Source organism: Salvelinus alpinus, chromosome 20 (genome assembly GCF_045679555.1).
Source record: "Salvelinus alpinus chromosome 20, SLU_Salpinus.1, whole genome shotgun sequence".
Classification (NCBI taxonomy): Eukaryota; Metazoa; Chordata; class Actinopteri; order Salmoniformes; family Salmonidae; genus Salvelinus; species Salvelinus alpinus.
In genome coordinates this window covers 31,259,764-31,283,309 of record NC_092105.1, presented here as the reverse complement: position 1 = coordinate 31,283,309, position 23,546 = coordinate 31,259,764, and the positions used below count along the sequence as shown (strand labels likewise).

The 23,546-nt window shown below is 42.3% G+C and overlaps 1 protein-coding gene across 1 annotated transcript in view; it reads left to right on the top strand.

Moving 5' to 3' along the window:
* LOC139546650 (low-density lipoprotein receptor-related protein 1B-like) overlaps window positions 1-23,546 on the top strand; it is a 462,326-nt gene that overhangs the window by 118,999 nt on the left and 319,781 nt on the right. Inside the window, exon 2 of the mRNA XM_071355272.1 lies at window positions 2,356-2,478. Coding sequence (XP_071211373.1) covers window positions 2,356-2,478 — 123 coding nt within the window. The remainder of the gene's footprint in view (window positions 1-2,355; window positions 2,479-23,546) is intronic.

Below are 23,546 nucleotides of genomic sequence, written 5' to 3'. Positions count from 1 at the left end.
TGGTAACAGAAACCATTGCACAATAACGAGCTAAGTACACTACATTGTTTTCTCCCATCTATCTACTGTACCTGGTAATATGTCTCATTTTATAAGATTATCTCGCATTTTATAAGATTATGTACAACACCTTGTTAGCATTTTAAAATGCATTTACATACTGTAAACAACCTAGTCTCCCAGTATAGGACACACCACACACACACACACACACACACACACACACACACACACACACACACACACACACACACACACACACACACACACACACACACACACACACACACACACACACACACACACACACACACACAGAGTATCTTTCTAAGCTACCAATATCAAATGCTTCCTATCATAATCAAGATTTAATGAAGGCATGTGTTGAGGAGGTCAATGTCAGGCCAGAGTACTGAGGGAATTATCTATTTTATAGCAATACACAACTCCCTATAGCTTTAGCTAGGATCTCTTGTTAGAATGTATATTATTATAGTGACACACATATTACTATTTGTTATGATGTTGATCACTATGCCACTTTGTTTTATGGCTCTGTGCTTAACTTTTATTGCAAGGAAGGACTACTATTATAAATGTATCTTATTAACATTTTGTTTTATCATACTCACTGGGATTATTATTATTTTTTTTTTACTTTTTAACTAGGCAAATCAGTTAAGAACAAATTATTACTTACAATGACAGCCTACCAGGGAACAGTGCCTTGTTCAGGGGTAGAACAACAGACTTTTAACTTGTCAGCTTGGGGATTCAATCCAGGAACCTTTTGGTTACTGGCACAACACTCTAACCACTAGGCTACCTGCCACCCCAATAGGAATAGCTCTCTTAACATGCGTCTTTGTATATAAAGATCTAGATCTTGCAATAGATTTATTCGTAATCATAATCTTCAATAGCCTATTTTTTTCCCTACCTAGATGAATTTGAGTCAAGAGGAACTCAGTGGTTTGCAATATAATCAACATGCTCCATCTTTAAAATAATCACCTTTTCAAACATAAAAGCTTTCAATATTTCAAAAAAAGACCTTGAATCAAACTGGGGAGGTTTTCAGATAGATAGCAGCGGTGGAATTAGATTGAAGAAAAAGGGGGGAAAATTAGATGGTTGACCTTTTCATATTCCTCCCCCGGTACTGAATTTGCTTGAGGGCACTATAGGGCATAGTGCAGTGGTGCATTGAATTATCACCACCACTCATGTGCTGCAAACCTGTTCCCGCATCCTCCCCATGCACACACACACGCACACATTCCATAATAGGGTTAGGAATACAGTGTGTATGAGAGAGAGAGAGAATGCTTGTACACCTGAGTGTTTGATGATTAAAGCTTTGAAACAAATGATTGGTTCTCTTCAGGATGGAGAGGAGGAGGAGAGGAGCTAGTTGTGGGCAACAAGGTGGTGTCAAATCTTTAGCAGAACATGTGTCATTCTGCTGAAAGATCACACAGTGGCTGACAGCTCCCGGCAGGGAAACATGTCAACATGCTGACAGATGCCCTGCTATTGGAAGGTTGGGATGACTTTTTAGTTGACCAGGCTTTCACCTTGGTGAAGTAAAAAGTACAAAACGTAAGGGAGTTGACAGATAAGAAACAAGACTTGTAGAGACTGTTTTGTAGTGGCTTTCCAAAAGGTGAAGAATGTTACGTCTTTGTCGAGAGAAAGAGTTTGAGTCACAGACAATGCCAACACCACTTGTGTGTCTGTTTTTTTGTCTTTTTGGCATAGGCTTTTTGGCAAACAAGTCATTGATAATTGTCTCGTCGTGTCCTAATGATACATTATGAAAGAGCTCTGTACTGCAGACAGTGTTAAAAAAAAAATACTATAGAACTTTGTGATCTACATAATATAAAGACATCACCACCACAAAGTAGTGGGCTTTTGTATCTGTCAAGTTTAAACAAGTGTGGGTCTACAGAGAAAAGAGTTTGTATGGATAAGCATACCCAGGAAATGGCTTACTCACAACAATTGTCTACTTATTGTGACAGTGATTGAATTGAACAAACTTTGTTGATCCACAGAGAGGGGAATTGGGTAAAGAAGACAATATCCATTGTTGTTTTTTTTACGATAGGCTACATCTGCATAACATGAATAATGCAATTATCATACATATGATCAACTCATTCATTCCTTCAACTCATTTCATTCCAAACTATTTTATAACCGCCTCAAGGTAAATACACTGTCACTGCAACCTTTAGGCATTTATGCCAGTTGACTACTACAGGTACATGTTTTGATTGAAACATGCAAACCATCCATCCCATCCATGACATCTCTATCTCCTCTCTCCATTCTCTCTCCTCCATCCAGAGCCCATACTGTGTGATGTGGGGGAGTTTCACTGCTATGACGAGGTGACCTGCATCCCCGAGGGCTGGCTCTGTGATGGGGAGCCTGACTGTCCAGACGCCTCGGACGAAACCCCGGACAGATGTAAGTTACTAATTCACACGTTCATCCATGCACCCATTCACCAAACACTTCAATCCAGAAAGATGTAATTCAATAATTTACTCATCAATTTATGCACTCATTCACCCATTCACTTTACAGTTCATTCCCGCCTACAAGGTAACCATATTATTTCACATTCTGTGATTTATTCAATGCTTTATCCTTCCTCTAACTGAACATATTCTTTATTGTTTCTGTAAATTTTGAAATGGGTATTGCATCATCCTAATATCAATTTTAGATCTTTAAACTGATACTAGTGCTCATTTCATGATATTATCAAATGTGACCAGCTAAGAAATCACTGTAGCCACGTTTACAATTCCCTCCACAATCTTATATATTGATAGCGAAGACCTTTCCCATTGAACTCCCATTTGTGAGAAGATGGTACAATATTGTGCTAAAACGTAGCGTATATACAAGGTTGCAGTGGGCCAAGTCTCCCTTCACCAGGTATTCCATTATCATTTAGATTAACCGTGTTGGCTCCATTTTATTTACTAAGCCTGTGGAGAGAAACCCTGAATATTCATCATGGGAATTTGTCGCAGCTTATTATCATGGATTATGTATTGATAGAAAAAGGAATTAGATCAGCTTTGAGCCCCGCAAAGAGAAGCACAGTGAAATTAAACCTTGTTTATAGGCTACCAGCACTGTGGCTCCAATAACCTAGTGCTCTGGTTCTAATACCTAACGGCAGATGAATGGCAGACAGACATTCGGTGTGGTGTGTGTGTGTGTGGTCTCTTAGACAAAGTACAGCCTTTGTAAGGAGATATTGTATGTGTTATCAGTGAAGGCACCATGCAATACTTTATTAGTGCTTTGTGTTGAATGGGGTATAATTGATGGCTGTTTCTTATCCAACTGAAGATGAGGGTCTGTGTTTTATGATATGTTTCAGGATGTGTTTCTTGGGACCTGAGTTTTCCCAGTTGCACTCTCCATGCAGTAGTTGTGTCCCTCCCTACATCTTCCAGGGAATGGTCATGTCATGGTACCATTTGCTAGTCCCAGGCTCTGCCTCAGTGGAGTGTAATCACCACATGGGAGAGCAGCCTTGCATTCCATTACCCTGAGACACACACACAAACATAGATATACACAGATATATACACACACACACACACACACACACACACACACACACACACACACCTTGCATTACATTACCCTAAGACTGTAGTAGCTAACTGGTTTAGATGCTCAGCCATGGCATGGCTTACCCTGCAGGGACCAGACAGCTGACGCTCGCTACTGTTACCATTCTGCACCGGGGAAACTGGGGAAAAGGACACTCTCCTGAGATGGCTGAACGCCAGTGAATTGTAAAGTGGCCATTCCGGAGGTCTCAGAGCTAAGCAGACAGTCTCGACAGAGGTAATAAAGAGTTCAAATAAAACAGTGTTTGGGAGACACATCCTTCTGTTGGCCCTGTGGTGGCTAGGGTTACTGTTCTAGAGCCACATAAGCATGTACATGCTGACTACTGGTTAATGACTGTGTACAAAACATTATGAACACCTGCTATTTCCATGACATAGACTGACCAAGTGGATCCAGGTTGAAAGCTATTATCCCTTATTGATGACACTTCAATCAGTGTAGATTAGGGTTGAATATTTTCCCTGTATTTTACAAAAGTTCCATCCCGAGAATAAATCACTTTTCTTCTGGGTAACCCGGTATTTCCCGCCAGAACCAGGTCATTCAAAAGCTTTATAAAGCAGAAACATGTCTGGATTTGATTAGAGCTTTGATCAGCATGAAAATTCAAACATGATGCTACCTGAGCCTGATTAAATACATTTTATAAGCACGACATTAATGCTATTTAATGAGTCCAAGACCAAAAAAGCCTGAATGATTGTACTGATTATATATGATATAGGCTATTGCACGTTACACACAACAGAAACACATAACAACCCATAGATGTAGCTAGCTATATGCTCTCTTGGGTAAATAAATGAAACTACTGTACAGTAGATCCAGTAGGCTAATCTTTTTGAGTGTGAACGGTATTACTGTACTGTTTTGTATTATACTGTATTATGTGGACTGGATTTATGGATTTACGGATCGTTCAAACCATGATATAGCAGAAGAGAACATACAATTTATGTAAAGCGCATGCGCCCTACAAAGTTACATGTACAGGCTAGCGAATTTGATTAACATTTTCAAATGTATTAGGGCCTATTTGTATAATTAGTACGCTGACACATGCAGTTGAAGTTGGAAGTTTACATACACCTTAGCCAAATATATTTAAACTCCGTTTTTCACAAATCCTAACATTCAATTCTAGTAAATATTCCCTGTCTTAGGTCAGTTAGGATCCCCACTTAATTTTAAGAATGTGAAATGTCAGAATAACAGTAGAGAATGATTTCTTTCAGCTTTTATTTCTTTCATCACAATCCCAGTGGGTCAGATGTTTACATACACTCAATTAGTATTTGGTAGCATTGCCTATAAATTGTTTAACTTGGGTAAATGTTTCGGGGTAGCCTTCCACAAGCTTCCCACAATAAGTTGGGTGAATTTTGGCCCATTCCTCCTGACAGAGCTGGTGTAACTGAGTCAGGTTTGTAGGCCTCCTTGCTCGCACACACTTTTTCAGTTCTGCCCACAAATTTTCTCTAGGATTGAAGTCAGGGCTTTGTGATGGCCACTCCAATACCTTGGGTTTGTTGTCCTTAAGCCATTTTGCCACAACTTTGGAAGTGTGCTTGGGGTTGTTGTCCATTTGGAAGACCCATTTGCGACCAAGCTTTAACTTCCTGACTGATGTCTTGAGATGTTGCTTCAATATATCCCAATAATTTTCCCTCCTCATGAAGCCATCTATTTTGTGAAGTGCACCAGTCCCTCCTGCAGCAAAGCACCCCCACAACATGATGCTGCCACCGCCGTGCTTCACGGTTGGTTGGTGTTCTTCGGCTTGCAAGTCTCCCCCTTTTTCCTCCAAACATAACGATGGTCATCATCAGACCAGAGGACTTTTCTCCCAAAAGTACGATCTTTGTCCCCATGTGCATTTGCAAACTGTAGTCTGGCTTTTTTATGGCGGTTTTGGAGCAGTGGCTTCTTCCTTGCTGAGCGGCCTATCAGGTTATGTCAATATAGGACTCGTTTTACTGTGGATATAGATACTTTTGTACCTGTTTCATCCAGCATCTTCACAAATCAAATCAAATTTGATTTGTCACATACACATGGTTAGCCTTTTAAGTATAGGGGGCAGTATTTTCGTTTTTGGCTAAAAAACTTACCCATTTGAAACTGCCTATTTCTCAGCCCCCGAAACTAGAATATGCATATAATTGTCAGATTAGGATAGAAAACACTCTAAAGTTTCCAAAACTGTCAAAATATTGTCTGTGAGTTTAACAGAACTGATATTGCAGGTGAAAACCTGAGGAAAATCCAATCAGGAAGTGCCTCTTTTTTTGAAACCTCTCTGTTCTTATGCATGCCTATCATCCATTTAAAGGGATATCAACCAGATTCATTTTTCCATGGCTTCCCTAAGGTGTCAACAGTCTTTAGACATAGTTTCAGGCTTTTATTTTGAAAAATGAGCGAGAACGATCACATTGCGTAAGTGGATAGGTGGGGGCTCTCAGAGTGAGTTTTGCGCAACAGAGAAAGGCGGCCATTGTTTCTCCCGGTCCTATTGAAAAACCAACACTCCCGGTTGATGTATTATCGAATATATATTTGAAAACAACCTGAGGATTGATTATAAAAAACGTTTGACATGTTTCTGTGGACATTATGGATATTATTTGGAATTTTCGTCTGCGTTGTCGTGACCGCTCTTTCCTGTGGATTTCTGAGCATAACGCACCAAACGAACGGAGGTATTTGGATATAAAAATAATCTTTATGGAACAAAAGGAACATTTGTTGCCTAACTGGGAGTCTCGTGAGTGAAAACATCCGAAGATCATCAAAGGTAAACGATTAATTTGATTGCTTTTCTGATTTTCATGACCAAGTTACCTAATGCTAAGTGTACTTAATGTTTTGTCGAGCGATCGATATACTTACACAAACGCTTGTATTGCTTTCGCTGTAAAGCATCATTTCAAAATCTGAGACGACAGGTGGATTAACAAAAGGCTAAGCTGTGTTTTGCAATATTGCACTTGTGATTTCATGAATATGAATATTTTTTTGTAATATTATTTGACTGTGGCGCTATGCTATTCAGCGTTGCTGATGACAATTATCCCGATACCGGGATGGGTAGATCAGAGAAGTTAGCAGATGTTAATGCGAGTGTAGCGAAATGCTTGTGCTTCTAGTTCCGACCGTGCAGTAATATCTAACAAGTAATCTAACAATTTCACAACAACTACCTTATACACACAAGTGTAAAGGAATGAATAAGAATATGTACATATAAATATATGGATGAGTGATGGCCGAACGGCATAGGCAAGATGCAGTAGATTGTATAGAGTACAGTACATACATATGAGATGAGTAATGTAGGGTATGTAAACATCATATAAAGTGGCATTGTTTAAAGTGAATAGTGATACATTTGTTACATCCAATTTTTTATTATAAAAGTGGCTGGAGATTTGAGTCAGTATGTTGGCAGCAGCCACTCAATGTTAGTGATGGCTGTTTAACAGTCTGATAGCCTTGAGATAGAAGCTGTTTTTCAGTCTCTCGGTCCCAGCTTTGATGCACCTGTACTGACCTCTCCTTCTGGATGATAACGGGGTGAACAGGCAGTGGCTCGGGTGGTTGTTGTCCTTGATGATCTTTAGGCCTTCCTGTGACAGGGTGGTGTAGGTGTCCTGGAGGGCAGGAAGTGTGCACCCGGTGATGCATTGTGCAGACCTCACTACCACCGCTAGAGACTTACGGTTGTGGGCGGAGGAGCAGTTGCCGTACCAGGTGGTGATACAGCTCTCGATTGTGCATCTGTAAAAGTTTGTGAGTGTTTTTGGTGACAAGCCAAATTTCTTCAGCCTCCTGAGGTTGAAGAGGTGCTGTTGCGCTGTTGCGCCTTCTTCACCACGCTGTCTGTGTGGGTGGACCATTTCAGTTTGTCCGTGGTGTGTACGCCGAGGAACTTAAAACTTTCCACCTTCTCCACTACTGTCCCATCGATGTGGATAGGGGGGTGCTCCCTCTGCTGTTTCCTGAAGTCCATGATCATCTCCTTTGATTTGTTGACTTTGAGTGTGAGGTTATTTTCCTGATACCACACTCCGAGGGCCCTCATCTCCTCCCTGTAGGCCGTCTCGTCGTTGTTGGTAATCAAGCCTACCACTCTAGTGTTGTCTGCAAACTTGATGATTGAGTTGGGTGAACAGGGTGTACAGGAGAGGGCTGAGATTGCACCCTTGTGGGGCCCCAGTGTAGAGGATCAGCGGGGTGGAGATGTTGTTTCCTACCCTCACCACCTGGGGGCGGCCCGTCAGAAAGTCCAAGACCCAGTTGCACAGGGCGGGGTCGAGACCAAGGGTCTCGAGCTTAATGACGAGTTTGGAGGGTACTATGGTGTTAAATGCTGAGCTGTAATCGATGAACAGCATTCTTACATAGGTATTCCTCTTGTCCAGATGGGTTAGGGCAGTGTGCAGTGCGATTGCAATTTGGAGTGGGTCAAGGGTCTCAGGTAGGTTGGAGGTTATATGATCCTTGACTAGTCTCTCAAAGCACTTCATGATGACGGAGTGAGTGCTACGGGGTGATAGTCGTTTGGCTCAGTTACCTTAGCTTTCTTGGGAACAGGAACAATGGAGGCCCTCTTGAATCACGTGGGAACAGCAGACTGGGATAGGGATTGACTGAATATGTCCGTAAACACACCAGCCAGCTGGTCTGCGCATGCTCTGAGGACGCGGCTAGGGATGCTGTCTGGGCCGTCAGCCTTGCGAGTGTTAACACGTTTAACTGTTTTACTCACGTTGGCTGCGGTGAAGGATAGCCCGCAGGTTCTGGTAGCGGGCCGTGTCAGTGTTATCCTCAAAGCGAGCAAATAAGTTGTTTAGTTTGTCTGGTAGCAAGACGTCGGTGTCCGCGACGGGGCTGGTTTTCTTTTTGTAATCCATGATTGACTGTAGACCCTGCCACATACGTCTTGTGTCTGAGCCATTGAATTGTGACTCTACTTTGTCTCTATACTGACGCTTAGCTTGTTTGATTGCCTTGCGGAAGGAATAGCTACACTGTTTCTATTTGGTCATGTTTCCGGTCGCCTTGCCATGATTAAAAGCAGTTTTTCGCACTTTCAGTTTTGCGCGAATGCTGCCATCAATCCTGGTTGGGGAAGGTTTTAATAGTCACCGTGGGTACAACATCATCGATGCACTTGCTAATAAACTCGCTCGCCGAATCACCGTATACATCAATCTTGTTGTCTGAGGCCATCCGGAACATATCCCAGTCCACGTGATCGAAGAAATCTTGAAGCGTGGAATCAGATTGGTCGGGCCAGCATTGAACAGACCTGAGCACGGGCATTTCCTGTTTTAGTTTCTGTCTATAGGCTGGGAGCAACAAAATGGAGTCGTGCTCAGATTTCCCAAAAGGAGGGCGAGGGAGGGCTTTGTATGCGTCACGGAAGTTAGAGTAGCAATGATCCAGAATTTTTCCAGCCCGGGTCGCGCATTCGACATGCTGATAAAATTTAGGGAGCCTTGTTTTCAGATTAGCCTTGTTAAAATCCCCAGCTACTAGAAATGCAGACTCAGGATATGTGGTTTCCAGTTTACATCGAGTCCAATGAAGTTATTTCAGGGCCGTCGAGGTGTCTGCTTGGGGGGATATACACGGCTGTGATTATAATCGAAGAGAATTCTCTTGGTAGATAACGCGGTCGGCATTTGATTGTAAGAAAGTCAGGTGAACAAAAGGACTTGAGTTCCTGTATGTTGTTATGATCACACCACGACTCGTTAATCATAAGGCATACTCCCCCGCCCTTCTTCTTACCAGAGAGATGTTTGTTTCTGTCGGCGCGATGCGTGAAGAAACCAGGTGGCTGTACCGACTCTGATAACGTATCCAGAGTGAGCCATGTTTCCGTGAAACAGAGAAGGCAACCCTTGCTCGAATTTTGTCTACCCTGTTGTCAAGAGACTGGACATTGGTGAGTAGTATACTCGGGAGCGGTGAGCGATGTCCCCGTCTACGGAGCCTGACTAGAAGACCGCACCGTCTGCCCCTTCTGTGGCGCCGTTGTTTTGGGTCGCCTACTGGGATCCGATCCGTTGTCCTGGGTGATGGTCCAAACAGAGAATCCGCTTCGGGAAAGTTTTATTCCTGGTCGTAATGCTGGTAACTTGACGTTGCTCTTATATCCAATAGTTCTTCCCGGCTCTATGTAATAAGACTTAAGATTTCCTGGGGTAACAGTGTAAGAAATAATACATAAAAAAACTAAATGCAGCATAGTTTCTTAAGAACGCGAAGGGAGGCGACCGTCTCTGTCGGCGCCATCCTATCGAAGATCCTTTGCTGTTGTTCTGGTATTGATTTGCACTTTTTGCACCAATGTACGTTCATCTCTAGGAGACAGAGCACATCTCCTTCCTGAGTGGTATGACGGCTGCATGCTCCCATGGTGTTTATACTTGCGTAGTATTGTTTGTACAGATGAACGTGTACCTTCGGAAGTTTTGAAATTGCTCCCAAGGATTAACCAGACTTGTGGAGGTCTCCAATTGGCTGATTTCTTTTGATTTTCCCATGATGTCAAGCAAAGAGGCACTGAGTTTGAAGGTAGGACCTTGAAATATATCCACAGGTACACCGCCAATTGACTCAAATGATGTCAATTAACCTATCAGAAGCTTCTAAAGCCATGACATCATTTTCTGGAATTTTCCAAGTTGTTTAAAGGCACAGTCAACTTAGTGTATGTAAACTTCTGACCCACTGGAATTGTGACACAGTGAATTATAAGATAAATAATCTGTCTGTAAACAATTTTTGGAAAAATTACTTGTGTCATGCACAAAGTAGATGTCCTAATAGACTTTCCAAAACTATAGTTTGTTAACAAGAAATGTGTGGAGTGGTTGAAAAACAACTTTTAATGACTCCAACATAAGTGTATGTAAACTTCCGACTTCAACTGTATATACCTTTCATAATATTTCCCGTAATGTTTTTAGACTACCTCCTCTTTCTCTCTATTGTTGCTTCATTCCTTCCTCACTTTCAACAGTTAAATTAAATACGTTTTGTTCTTCTTATCTTAATCATTCTAATAACATCCTTCAATAATATAGGACTTGAGTTATATGCAGAAGGCTTTCACTTCTCTTCACAAAGATTGAATGGTTATGGGTCTGAATAAATAACTGCTATAGCCTACTGCTCTCGCACGTTCACTCTTCTTTCAAACTACACGTGAGTTCTATTGGCTGCTGTCACGCCCTGATCTGTTTCACTTGTCCTTGTCCTTGTCTCCACCCCCCTCCAGGTGTCATTTTCCCCATTATCCCCTGGGTACTTATACCTGTGTTATCTGTTTGTCTGTTGCCAGTTAGTTTTGTTTCGTCAAGCTTACCAGCGGTTTTCCCTCTTTCCCGGTTTTCCCTCTGTTCCTGTCTATTGATATTCCTGACCCTGAGGCTGCCTGACGTCCTGTACCTTTGCCCCACTACTCGGGATTACCGACCTCTGCCGGACCTGACCCTGAGCCTGCCTGCCGTCCTGTACCTTTGTCCTACTACTCTGGATTCTCCCACTACTCTGGATTGCCTGCCTTGACCTGTTGTTTGCCTGCCCCTGTTGCTGAAATAAACATTGTTACTTCAGCACAGTCTGCATTTGGGTCTTACCTGAAACGTGATAGCTTCTGTATTTAACATTCAGCTAAAAAAGTAATAAAAATGTCCAGCAAGCTATTCTAGTATAGCTTTTCCTACATGGGACTCCAAGAGCTTAGGAACGTTTTTTAAGGAAAGGCCAGCGGAGGACAGATACTTGCAAATTGCACAAAAGACAGAGGCTATAAGTTAGAATTTATTACCTGAAAGAGGTAGGGTAGGACATAATGTAGGGATCTTGTTTTCAGCAAACAATGCCTGCAGTACCTCGGTCTGCCTTGAACTCCGTGGCTTCAATGAGACGGTGCAGTCATTTTCCCTTGATTCTGGTATACATACAGTAGCTTAATTTAATCACATTAGATCATTTAGGACAGATACCATATATTGTTCTTTCTGGTGTCTGGAATGATACCAGTTGTTGTTTACTTTGTATATGAATAAGTGGAATATCTTCAGTTCTAAAACCATTCCAGTGCATAATTTATATGATGACTAGCGGTAGAAATAGGCCTACAATAGCTTAATCATATTAGCATAACTTAGCAGACACGTACTGTAGGAATATCTGAGTGCCACGTCTGTCTGTCTGAAATGATATGCATTGTTTACTGCATATATGAAGAGATTATTAATAAGTGGGAGTGCAGTTATAATGTCCTCAAGTGTCCTCGAATTTAACACTATTTTGCATAAAACGCTCCCTCTTAATGGAATAAAAAGGCCTAAGCCGTTAGTGTACAAAAGGTACTGCCATTGGATATAGTAGGCCTGCTGTGTAATGTATGAACTGAAATGCAGCACACAGCAATTCATTTCACTTTCAATCACTTGTTCGACTTGTCCTGGTGCTGTCACGTTCTGACCATGGTTCTTTTGTGTTTTCGTTGTTTTAGTGTTGGTCAGGACGTGAGCTGAGTGGGCATTCTATGTTGTGTGTCTAGTTTTCCTATTTCTGTGTTTGGCCTGATATGGTTCTCAATCAGAGGCAGGTGTTTTGTGTTGTCTCTGATTGGGAACCATATTTAGGTAGCCTGTTTTGTGTTGGGTTTTGTGGGTGGTTGTCTTCTGTCTTTGTGTCTATGCACCAGATAGGACTGTTTCGGTTTTTCACATTTGTTGTTTTCGTATTTTGTAGTGTTCACGTTTATTCTTCAGACGAAGAGGAGGAATTTGCCGTTACAGGTGCCACCGCGACAGACAGATTTATTGTTTTGATGTTGAGAGATAGAGAAGTAGTCAGTCTGTAGTGAATCATCTGATGGAATTTTCATGCCCAGAAGATCAGATGAGCATGAAAAGGGCCAGTAGCTGCCTTAAACGTGGTCATGGAGGACTGCTGAGTTTGTGTTTGATGACTTAGGCTGCATCCCAAATTGCACTCTATTCCCTATATAGTTCACTACTTTTGAGTAGAGCCATATGGGTCCTGGTCAAAGTTAGTGCAGTACAAAGCTTTCAGGGGGAGAGGGATATCACAGCTACATCCTGTACAGTTGTCACAAGAATTTCCAATCCCAATGACAATAACAATCAATCAATAGCTCTGACCAGTTCCCGAGGTTTGTAAGACCATGGGTATAATAATAATTAGTCAAAGACTCAGCTTATGCAAAAGGTTAGTACAGTTTATTCAGAGAACGTTCTAAAGTCAAGAATACAAAGACATCCATTTTATAGCTGCACACATACTTCCACACAAACAGTAGATATCCTACGCACATACATACACACAAACAGAATGTATCCTACGCACATACTGTCTCACTACCCAGCCGAGAGAGATTAGGGAGACCTTGACCTTGAGACGTACTCCCCGTTCTCTCCCAAATCTCTAGTCAGGTCGGCGTCGAATTTTGCTCAGACAGTCTGTCTTTAAAATACCATAAAGACAAACATTAGTTATATTGTTCTACCCTAATGCTGACTAGAACTACACATTTATTGATTATAATATTATACATTCTAATCAATTCCATACAATTATATGGTTTCAGGGTGGAATATTCTAATCATTCAATTAACAGATAAATCCCATTAACAACATTGTAAACTGTCTGGATTTTCTCTTTATATAAGTATCCTTATATAATAGAAATCCATTGTGGTAGCAAAATGATAGGTCTGCGATTAGGAGATGATTCCAGTTTCCTTAATGCACTATGGTACTTTTGAATAGGTCATGACTTGTAATAATTGACTTTTGGTTTATTTGTGCTGCAGTCCACTCAGAACAAATGGCCCTGGCCACATTTCTGTCAAATCATCTTAGCTTTACTTTGTAGTAATAATTGTATTTTGTGGATGTACTTCTAATTGCATACAACACTGTTGAACTAGCAATAATCATCTCTGATGATGAAAGTAGCCTCAGTTTCAGGTTAAAAAACATTCAGGCATGGGCTTAGAATTACAACGTTTTAAATGGAAATAGGGGAATGCCAGGTAAAGTCGTGTTAGCAGTCTGAGCCTACTGTATAATGTATCAGGGTGTTTTTTTTTTGTCTCTGGACAAATTTAAATAAATATATTGTAAATGTGTCCATTCCCTGAGAGAGTTGGCAGCAGTAGAACAGAGGTTTAGGGGGTAATGTAGCATAGCACCTTGTTATTGAGCTGAAGGACAGACCAGGACTTCTGCATTATGTAATGTTTACCTCCCCTGGCTGTCCTGCAGCCTAGACACAAAGCCCCTGTTGACTCATTGGAAAATCTGAAACACATAGTCTGTGTCCCAAATGGCACCCTATTCCCTATGTAGTGCATTACTTTTGACAAGGTCCCATAGGGAATAGGGTGCCATTTGGGACACAGACATAGTTTACTCATCAGCTCTTTTGTGTTCTGTATTCTAACACGTACAGTCTCGATCTGCAGTGAAAATGGACAGCACTTTTCAAGGATATGCTGTTTTAATTGAGTATACATATGTCCTTGTAATGTGCATGCTTAAGCTGCTTTTTCATCTTACATTTCCCTTCGACGAGGGGAGGAGGGAGACGTGTCTCAGGTATTAAAGCTGTTCCAGTTCATATTCTGACAGCTCTGTCACTTCATTAGTTTGTGTGTGATTGGAGTGTCATCGGTTAAGCAGTAAGTAAATGGATCTGGTGTTAATATTGTTGTCCCTACACCAGGAAGCCTGTGTGATACAGATCAACAGAGCCCAAAGTCATTTCCACCTCATTAGCATCCGAGTGCTGTTCATAATGTTCACAATGCTGCCGTCAGTGTCTTGTCTTTAGCCTGTCATGTGCATCCTGTTCGTTTATGATCTAAACTCATAATTTCCCATCCAGAGGAGAGGGTTGTGTTGTGAGGCAGAGAGCTTTGGAAATCAGCCTTTTAATTTAGTGGCAGTCTCTCCCCATTTGGAGCAGGGCTCATATACTTCCTGAGGCTGCTGCCATCTGCTTATGGGGAGCACAGAAACAGACGCACCAACAAGGAGGTTTTCAAAACTGTGTGTGTGTGTGTGTGTGTGTGTGTGTGTGTGTGTGTGTGTGTGTGTGTGTGTGTGTGTGTGTGTGTGTGTGTGTGTGTGTGTGTGTGTGTGTGTGTGTGTGTGTGTGTGTTCATGGTGGCCTCTAGAGGTGACATATCTGCCCTTGAAATAGCCTTTGCTCAGAATGTTTTTTTACCATGCTGCACTGCAGCTAGCTCAGCAACTTGGCCGGTTATGTTTAGAGCATTTAAAATGGTTTGAGTCCTATTCCCACTGTCGCTCCAGTTCCCATTGTGTTTCATCCATGGCTAATGTAGGATGTTCTGTATTGCATCTCCTTGGCTCCTCTCTCCCAACATCTGCTTCAACAGTTACTATTTTTCTCTTTTCTTTCTCCCTTTATTTATATTATAAAGGACAACATCTCTAGCTTGTTACCTGGAGCCCTTAAAAAGGAGCATATTTTATAACCTGTCAGGGTGGCTGTCATGGAACCATGGGGTGACATTAAAGTACTAAAGCCTACATTAGCCCCCTGCTGTTTCGACAGAGGAGTTAGTGTTGCAGCGCACCAGTGTGCTTTGAGTCAGAACAAACACAGACGACACATAAGGGCTATGCCACCGAAAAAGTCACCAAGAGAATGAAATGATACCCTGTAAGAATATTCTATTCAGTAATACAATATGGTTAAATACATTTTGAGCTTCTGGGCTTTTGAATAAATTGTAATAAGCATAAATCAATAATTCACATTCTGGTTTGATTTTCATTATTGTAAGCACAGTTAGATTATGTAAGTAGGGCCACTACTACACCATTCATTATAGGCAACATAAAAACATTGGTCAGAATCAGATAATTATCTTACAGTAAGCTGGATTGTAGCCAGCTGTTATTGAGTTGAACTGTAGCCTACTGTTTATGTTAAAATGTATACCCCACCCCACACAGGGCTGCAATATACAATGACTTTTACTTGATTGCTCATTGAGTTACAATTTGGCGGCTTACATGTGTTCTGTTTATAAGCCACACAACCACAGTATAGTACATGATTGTGCCAATAGTATTGATTAACGGAACATTGATAGACTGCACATTCTGTAACCCCCCCCATATATAATGGCCCGGTGTGCATGAAACAAATACTACACAATGTATTCAAAACAAATTGTTTGCAGACAAGATTGGTTGTTGCCATTTGGACAATAATGTACTGTATTATTCATTTGAAGTGCCCTCCCCTCTAAACAATTAGATGTGTGCATTTGCATAATGATAGACTAGCTGGAAAACATCCCTAAACAAGGAATTATGCTACTATTTCCCACATTACATTTATTTGGCTTTTTTCTGGTTACTGTGCTATGGTTTTTGTCAATTTTTTTTCTAAATCGCAAGTTGTTGTGAATTGGCCCCAGCCACAGTCATTACTGCTGGAGGCTGATGTATGGTTATTTTATTGTACAGTGAGTGGTTTTGAATTTGATATATTAACTCACACAAGTTGAGTATAATGTTTGTCTACTGAAGTAATAGACTCTATTTTATTGCATGTTGATGACATTACTCTACTCTCTCTCACAAATGTGCATAATTCAATTCTCTATGTGATTTACAATGGATGTGTGGTCACTGCACAAGAGTGCTCAGTGGGCTTGGCTGTTTCAGAAACATATCAGTTTTTCGTCACACTATTTGGATTGTCAAACTATGCTCAAACTATCAGCAGATACCCAAACTATCAACACGTGATAATTATTATATAGATACAATGAATCCTAGATTTCTGTTTACATCCAATGGAAAACAAATCATCTGTACATGTATAGTAATGTTGAAGAGACTCGAGGAGATGACAAATGGACCAAAAGGCTTGCAGCACATTTTCATGACATTAAAAGATAAATTCACAGGGTCATCAATGTGAATGTCACTGTCTCTCAGAGAGAATACAAACTGATTAGTCCTAATCCAAACCCAAACTTTCACAGTACAATATACAGTACCAATCAAAAGTTTGGACACACCTACTCATTCAAGGGTTTTTCTTTATTTTTACTATTTAATACATTGAATAATAATAGTGAAGACATCAAAGCTTTGAAATAACACATATGGAATCATGTAGTAACCCAAAAAGTGTTTAACAAATCAAAATATATTTTATATTTGAGGATCTTCAAAGTAGCCACCCATTGCCTTGATGACAGCTTTGCACGCTCTTGGCATTTTCTCAACCAGCTTCATGAGGAATGATTTTCCATCAGTCTTGAAGGAGTTCCAACGTATGCTCAGCACTTATTGGCTGCTTTTCCTTCACTCTGCAGTCAAACTCATTCCAAACCATCTCAAATGGGTTGAGGTCGGGTGATTATGGAGGCCAGGTCATCTGATGCTGCACTGCATCACTCTCCTTGGTCAAATAGCCCTTACACAGCCTGGAGGTGTGTTTTGGGTCATTGTCCTGTTGAAAAACAAATGATAGTCCCATTAACCGCAAATCAGATGGGATGACGTATCGCTGCAGAATGCTGTGATAGCCATGCTGGTTAAGTGTGCCTTGAATTCTAAATAAATCACTGATTGTGTCACCAGTAAAGCACCCCCACACCATCACACTTCCTCCTCCATGCTTCATGGTGGGAACCACACATGCCGAGATCATCCGTTCACCTAATCTGGGTCTCACAAAGACACCAAAAATCTCTAATTTGGACTCATGAGACCAAAGGACAGATTTCAACCGGTCTAATATCCATTGCTCATGTTTCTTGGCCCTAGCAAGTCTCTTCTTACTATTGGTGTCCTTTAGTAGCGGTTTCTTTGCAGCAATTCGACCATGAAGGCCTGATTCATGCAATCTCCTCAAATCAAATCAAATCAAATCAAATTTTATTAGTCACATACACATGGTTAGCAGATGTTAATGCGAGTGTAGCGAAATGCTTGTGCTTCTAGTTCCGACAATGCAGTAATAACCAACAAGTAATCTAACCTAACAATTCCACAACTACTACCTTACACACACACACAAGTGTAAAGGGATAAAGAATATGTACATAAAGATATATGAATGAGTGGTGGTACAGAACGGCATGGCAGATGCAGTAGATGGTATAGAGTACGGTATATACATATGAGATGAGTACTGTAGGGTATGTAAACATAAAGTGGCATAGTTTAAAGTGGCTAGTGGTACATGTATTACATAAAGATGGCAAGATGCAGTAGATGATATAGAGTACAGTATATACATATGAGATGGGTAATGTAGGGTATGTAAACATTATATTAAGTGGCATTGTTTAAAGTGGCTAGTGGTACATTTTTACATAATTTCCATCAATTCCCATTTTTAAAGTGGCTGGAGTTGAGTCAGTATGTTGGCAGCGGCCGCTAAATGTTAGTGGTGGCTGTTTAACAGTCTGATGGCCTTGAGATAGAAGCTGTTTTTCAGTCTCTCGGTCCCTGCTTTGATGCACCTGTACTGACCTCGCCTTCTGGATGATAGCGGGGTGAACAGGCAGTGGCTTGGGTGGTTGTTGTCCTTGATGATCTTTATGGCCTTCCTGTGACATCGGGTGGTGTAGGTGTCCTGGAGGGCAGGTAGTTTGCCCCCGGTGATGCGTTCTGCAGACCTCACTACCCTCTGGAGAGCCTTACGGTTGTGGGCGGAGCAGTTGCCGTACCAGGCGGTGATACAGCCCGACAGGATGCTCTCGATTGTGCATCTGTAGAAGTTTGTGAGTGCTTTTGGTGACAAGCCGAATTTCTTCAGCCTCCTGAGGTTGAAGAGGCGCTGCTGCGCCTTCTTCACAACGCTGTCTGTGTGGGTGGACCAATTCAGTTTGTCCGTGATGTGTACACCGAGGAACTTAAAACTTTCCACCTTCTCCACTACTGACCCGTCGATGTGGATAGGGGGGTGCTCCCTCTGCTGTTTCCTGAAGTCCACAATCATCTCCTTTGTTTTGTTGACGTTGAGTGTGAGGTTATTTTCCTGACACCACACTCCGAGGGCCCTCACCTCCTCCCTGTAGGCCGTCTCGTCGTTGTTGGTAATCAAGCCTACCACTGTAGTGTCATCCGCAAACTTGATGATTGAGTTGGAGGCGTGCATGGCCACGCAGTCGTGGGTGAACAGGGAGTACAGGAGAGGGCTCAGAACGCACCCTTGTGGGGCCCCAGTGTTGAGGATCAGCGGGGTGGAGATGTTGTTACCTACCCTCACCACCTGGGGGCGGCCCGTCAGGAAGTCCAGGACCCAGTTGCACAGGGCGGGGTCGAGACCCAGGGTCTCGAGCTTGATGACGAGTTTGGAGGGTACTATGGTGTTGAATGCTGAGCTGTAATCGATGAACAGCATTCTCACATGGGTATTCCTCTTGTCCAGATGGGTTAGGGCAGTGTGCAGTGTGGTTGCGATTGCGTCGTCTGTGGACCTATTGGGTCGGTAAGCAAATTGGAGTGGGTCTAGGGTGTCCGGTAGGGTGGAGGTGATATGGTCCTTGACTAGTCTCTCAAAGCACTTCATGATGACGGAAGTGAGTGCTACGGGGCGGTAGTCGTTTAGCTCAGTTACCTTAGCTTTCTTGGGAACAGGAACAATGGTGGCCCTCTTGAAGCATGTGGGAACAGCAGACTGGGATAAGGATTGATTGAATATGTCCGTAAACACACCAGCCAGCTGGTCTGCGCATGCTCTGAGGACGCGGCTGGGAATGCCGTCTGGGCCTGCAGCCTTGCGAGGGTTAACACGTTTAAATGTTTTACTCACCTCGGCTGCAGTGAAGGAGAGCCCGCAGGTTTTGGTAGGGGGCCGTGTCAGTGGCACTGTATTGTCCTCAAAGCGGGCAAAAAAGTTGTTTAGCCTGTCTGGGAGCAAGACATCCTGGTCCGCGACGGGGCTGGTTTTCTTTTTGTAATCTGTGATTGACTGTAGACCCTGCCACATACCTCTTGTGTCTGAGCTGTTGAATTGCGACTCGATTTTGTCTCTGTACTGGGACTTAGCCTGTTTGATTGCCTTGCGGAGAGAATAGCTACACTGTTTGTATTCGGTCATGCTTCCGGTCACCTTGCCCTGGTTAAAAGCAGTGGTTCGCGCTTTCAGTTTCACGCGAATGCTGCCGTCAATCCACGGTTTCTGGTTTGGGAATGTTTTAATCGTTGCTGTGGGTACGACATCGTCAATGCACTTCCTAATGAACTCGCTCACCGAATCAGCATATTCGTCAATATTGTTGTTGGACGCGATGCGGAACATATTCCAATCCGCGTGATCGAAGCAGTCTTGAAGCGTGGATTCAGATTGGTCGGACCAGCGTTGAACAGACCTGAGCGCGGGAGCTTGTTGTTTGAGTTTCTGTTTGTAGGCTGGAATCAACAAAATGGAGTCGTGGTCAGCTTTTCCGAAAGGGGGGCGGGGGAGGGCCTTATATGCGTCGCGGAAATTAGTATAACAATGATCTAGGGTTTTTCCAGCCCTGGTAGCACAATCGATATGCTGATAGAATTTAGGGAGTTTTGTTTTTAGATTAGCCTTGTTAAAATCCCCAGCTACGATGAATGCAGCCTCAGGGTGTGTGGTTTCCAGTTTACAAAGAGTCAGATAAAGTTCGTTCAGGGCCATCGATGTGTCTGCTTGGGGGGGAATATATACGGCTGTGATTATGATTGAAGAGAATTCCCTTGGTAGATAATGCGGTCGACATTTGATTGTGAGGAGTTCTAGATCAGGTGAACAGAATGACTTGAGTTCCTGTGTGTTGTTATGATGATCACACCACTTCTCGTTAATCATAAGGCATACCCCCCCGCCCCTCTTCTTACCGGAAAGATGTTTGTTTCTGTCGGCGCGATGCATGAAGAAACCAGCTGGCTGCACCGACTCCGTTAGCGTCCCTTGAGTTAGCCATGTTTCCATGAAGCAGAGCACGTTGCAATCCCTGATGTCTCTCTGGAATGCTACCCGTGCTCGGATTTCATCAACCTTATTGTCAAGAGACTGGACATTGGCGAGTAGTATGCTAGGGAGTGGAGCGCGATGTGCCCGTCTCCGAAGCCTGACCACGAGACCGCCTCGTTTGCCCCTTTTTCGGCGTCGCACAGGGTCGCCGGCTGGGATCAGATCCATTGTATTGGGTGGAAGGCAAAACACTGGATCCGTTTCGGGAAAGTCATATTCCTGGTAGGAACGATGATGAGTTGACGTTAATCGTATATTCAGTAGTTCCTCCCGACTGTATGTAATGAAACCTAAGATTACCTGGGGTACCGATGTAAGAAATAACACATAAAAGAACAAAATACTGCATATTTTCCAAGGAACGCGAAGCGAGGCGGCCATCTCTTTTCCTCTGAACAGTTGTTGAGATGTGTCTGTTACTTGAACTCTGTGAAGCATTTATTTGGGCTGCAATTTCTGAGGCTGGTAACTCTAATGAACTCATCCTCTGCAGCAGAGGTAACTCTGGATCTTCCTTTCCTGCGGCAGTCCTCATGAGAGCCAGTTTCATCATAGCTCTTAATGGTTTTTGTGACTGCACTTGAAGAGACTTTAAAAGTTCTTGAAATGTTCCGCATTGACTGACCTTCGTGTCTTAAAGTAATGATGGACTGTCGTTTCTCTTATTTGAGCTATTATTTCCATAAGATGGACATGGTCTTTTACCAAATAAAGCTATCTTCTGTATACCACCCCTACCTTGTCACAGCACAACTGATTGTCTCAAACGCATTAAGAAGGAAAGAAATTCCAGAAATGTAACAAGGCACACCTGTTAATTGAAATGCATTCCAGGTGACTACCTCATGAAGCTGGTTGAGAGAATGCTAAGAGTGTGCAAAGCTGTCATCAAGGCAAAGGGTGGCTAAATTGAAGAATCTTAAATATAAAATATGTTTTGATTTGTTTAACACTTTTGGTTACTACATGATTACACATGTGTTATTTCATAGTTTTGATGGCTTCACTATTATTTTACTATGTAGAAAATAGTAAAAATAAAGAAACCCTGGAATCAGTAGGTGTGTCAACTTTTGACTAATACTGTTTATGGCAAATATTATATTTTTCAGAGACTTGAGTTAAAGTGAATCACTGGCCCACCCACACTCTGAACGGTCTTCTGCCCTTAAACCAGGAGCACAGTGTGGGAGAAGAAGGGGACATTCACAAAGAGACTAAACACAAAGAACAAACAAACAAACAACAACTAATGTATGTAGTTACCATTCAGGGGATCTCCAAAGTGAGGCCAGGGCAGGATACAACTCTGTATACCCACATATTCTACCCAAACACACTAGTGCCTGATTCACAACATAGGACCAAATTGAAAAGAAAATATCCAAGCCAACACAGTTTTATTCGGGTCAGACCTATGGTGTGAATCAGACATTGGTGGTCCAGTTATCGCTATGGAGAAACCTGCCACAGCTGTAAAGCCTGTGGCAGGTATTCTCTGATGAGTCAGGTAGAGAAAATGACATGATATTGGGATGTGCAGTGTCTACTGTAGGTGCATGGGTAACCACAAAACCATGAAATGGAACCTCGGCTCTTATATGTCATCGGAACAATTTGTCTCCGCTGTCACAAGGTCAGGAAAATACAGAGCAGAACCTCCTTCTGGCTGAGAGTAGCATTTAAAATGTCAATGACCTGAAGTTCACTGGGGGAGAAAAGGTTACTTGAGAAGAGAGTAGTGATGCACGATATACTGAAACTTTTGTACTTTTTGAATACTAGAACATGGAAAACAGTTTGATACTAGAATTTTTATTACTTTCGGTACTTCTGTCAAATGAGTCTTACGTCAGACGGATTGAGAGGATCGAGTCTGTCTAAAATAATTGTCTGAATCTTCTCAAGGGGGCAGTAGTAAACTAGCCAGCCTACTTGCGCTTATGCATGCAGCTGACACAGCGCAAGCCACTTTTGAGAAACATGTAAAAAAGAGAAAATGCAGAATGCATGGCTTCTTCTAACGAAAACATCATACCTCCACGCCCGCAGATTGTTGACAAACCTGTCTCCAGAAGCAAACTATTACAATACTTTTATTACAGAGCAGATGATGAGGGCCAGCCCACCGAAACAACTAAACAAAAGGTGTTACAAAGCAGTGCAGTGCAGTGCAGTGCAAGGGACGTTTAGTTCCAAAACAACATAAAAAGTATTTTACACATGACATTTACATTTTAATGTTATTCTACTAGCAACTAAATTTGAATTATTTTTGAGTGACAATGACATTAACATATATACAGCATGTAAGGGCTCTCGTCGTTGGAAGGAGAGGAGGACCAAAGCGCAGCGTGGTATGTATCCATATTTATTAGACTACTACTTTCAATACTAACAAAAAACAATAAACAGACGAAAACCAACTAAGCTACAGTCCTGAACCTGAGAGCATAAAACACATGAACGCACGAACAGGAACAATCACCCACAAACAAACAGTGAAACAGGCTACCTTAATATGGTTCCCAATCAGAGACAATGACAAACACCTGCCTCTGATTGAGAACCATATTAGGCCAAACAACAAACCCAACATAGAAACACAAAACATAGAATGCCCACCCAGCTCACGTCCTGACCAACTAAATAAAGACTAAACAAAGGAATTAAGGTCAGGAACGTGACAGTACCCCCCCCCCCCCCCCCCCCAAGGTGCGGACTCCGGCCGCAAAACCTGAACCTATAGGGGATGGTCTGGGTAGGCTCTGGCGCTGGACGTGACCCCCACCCCACCATAGTTAATTCCCGC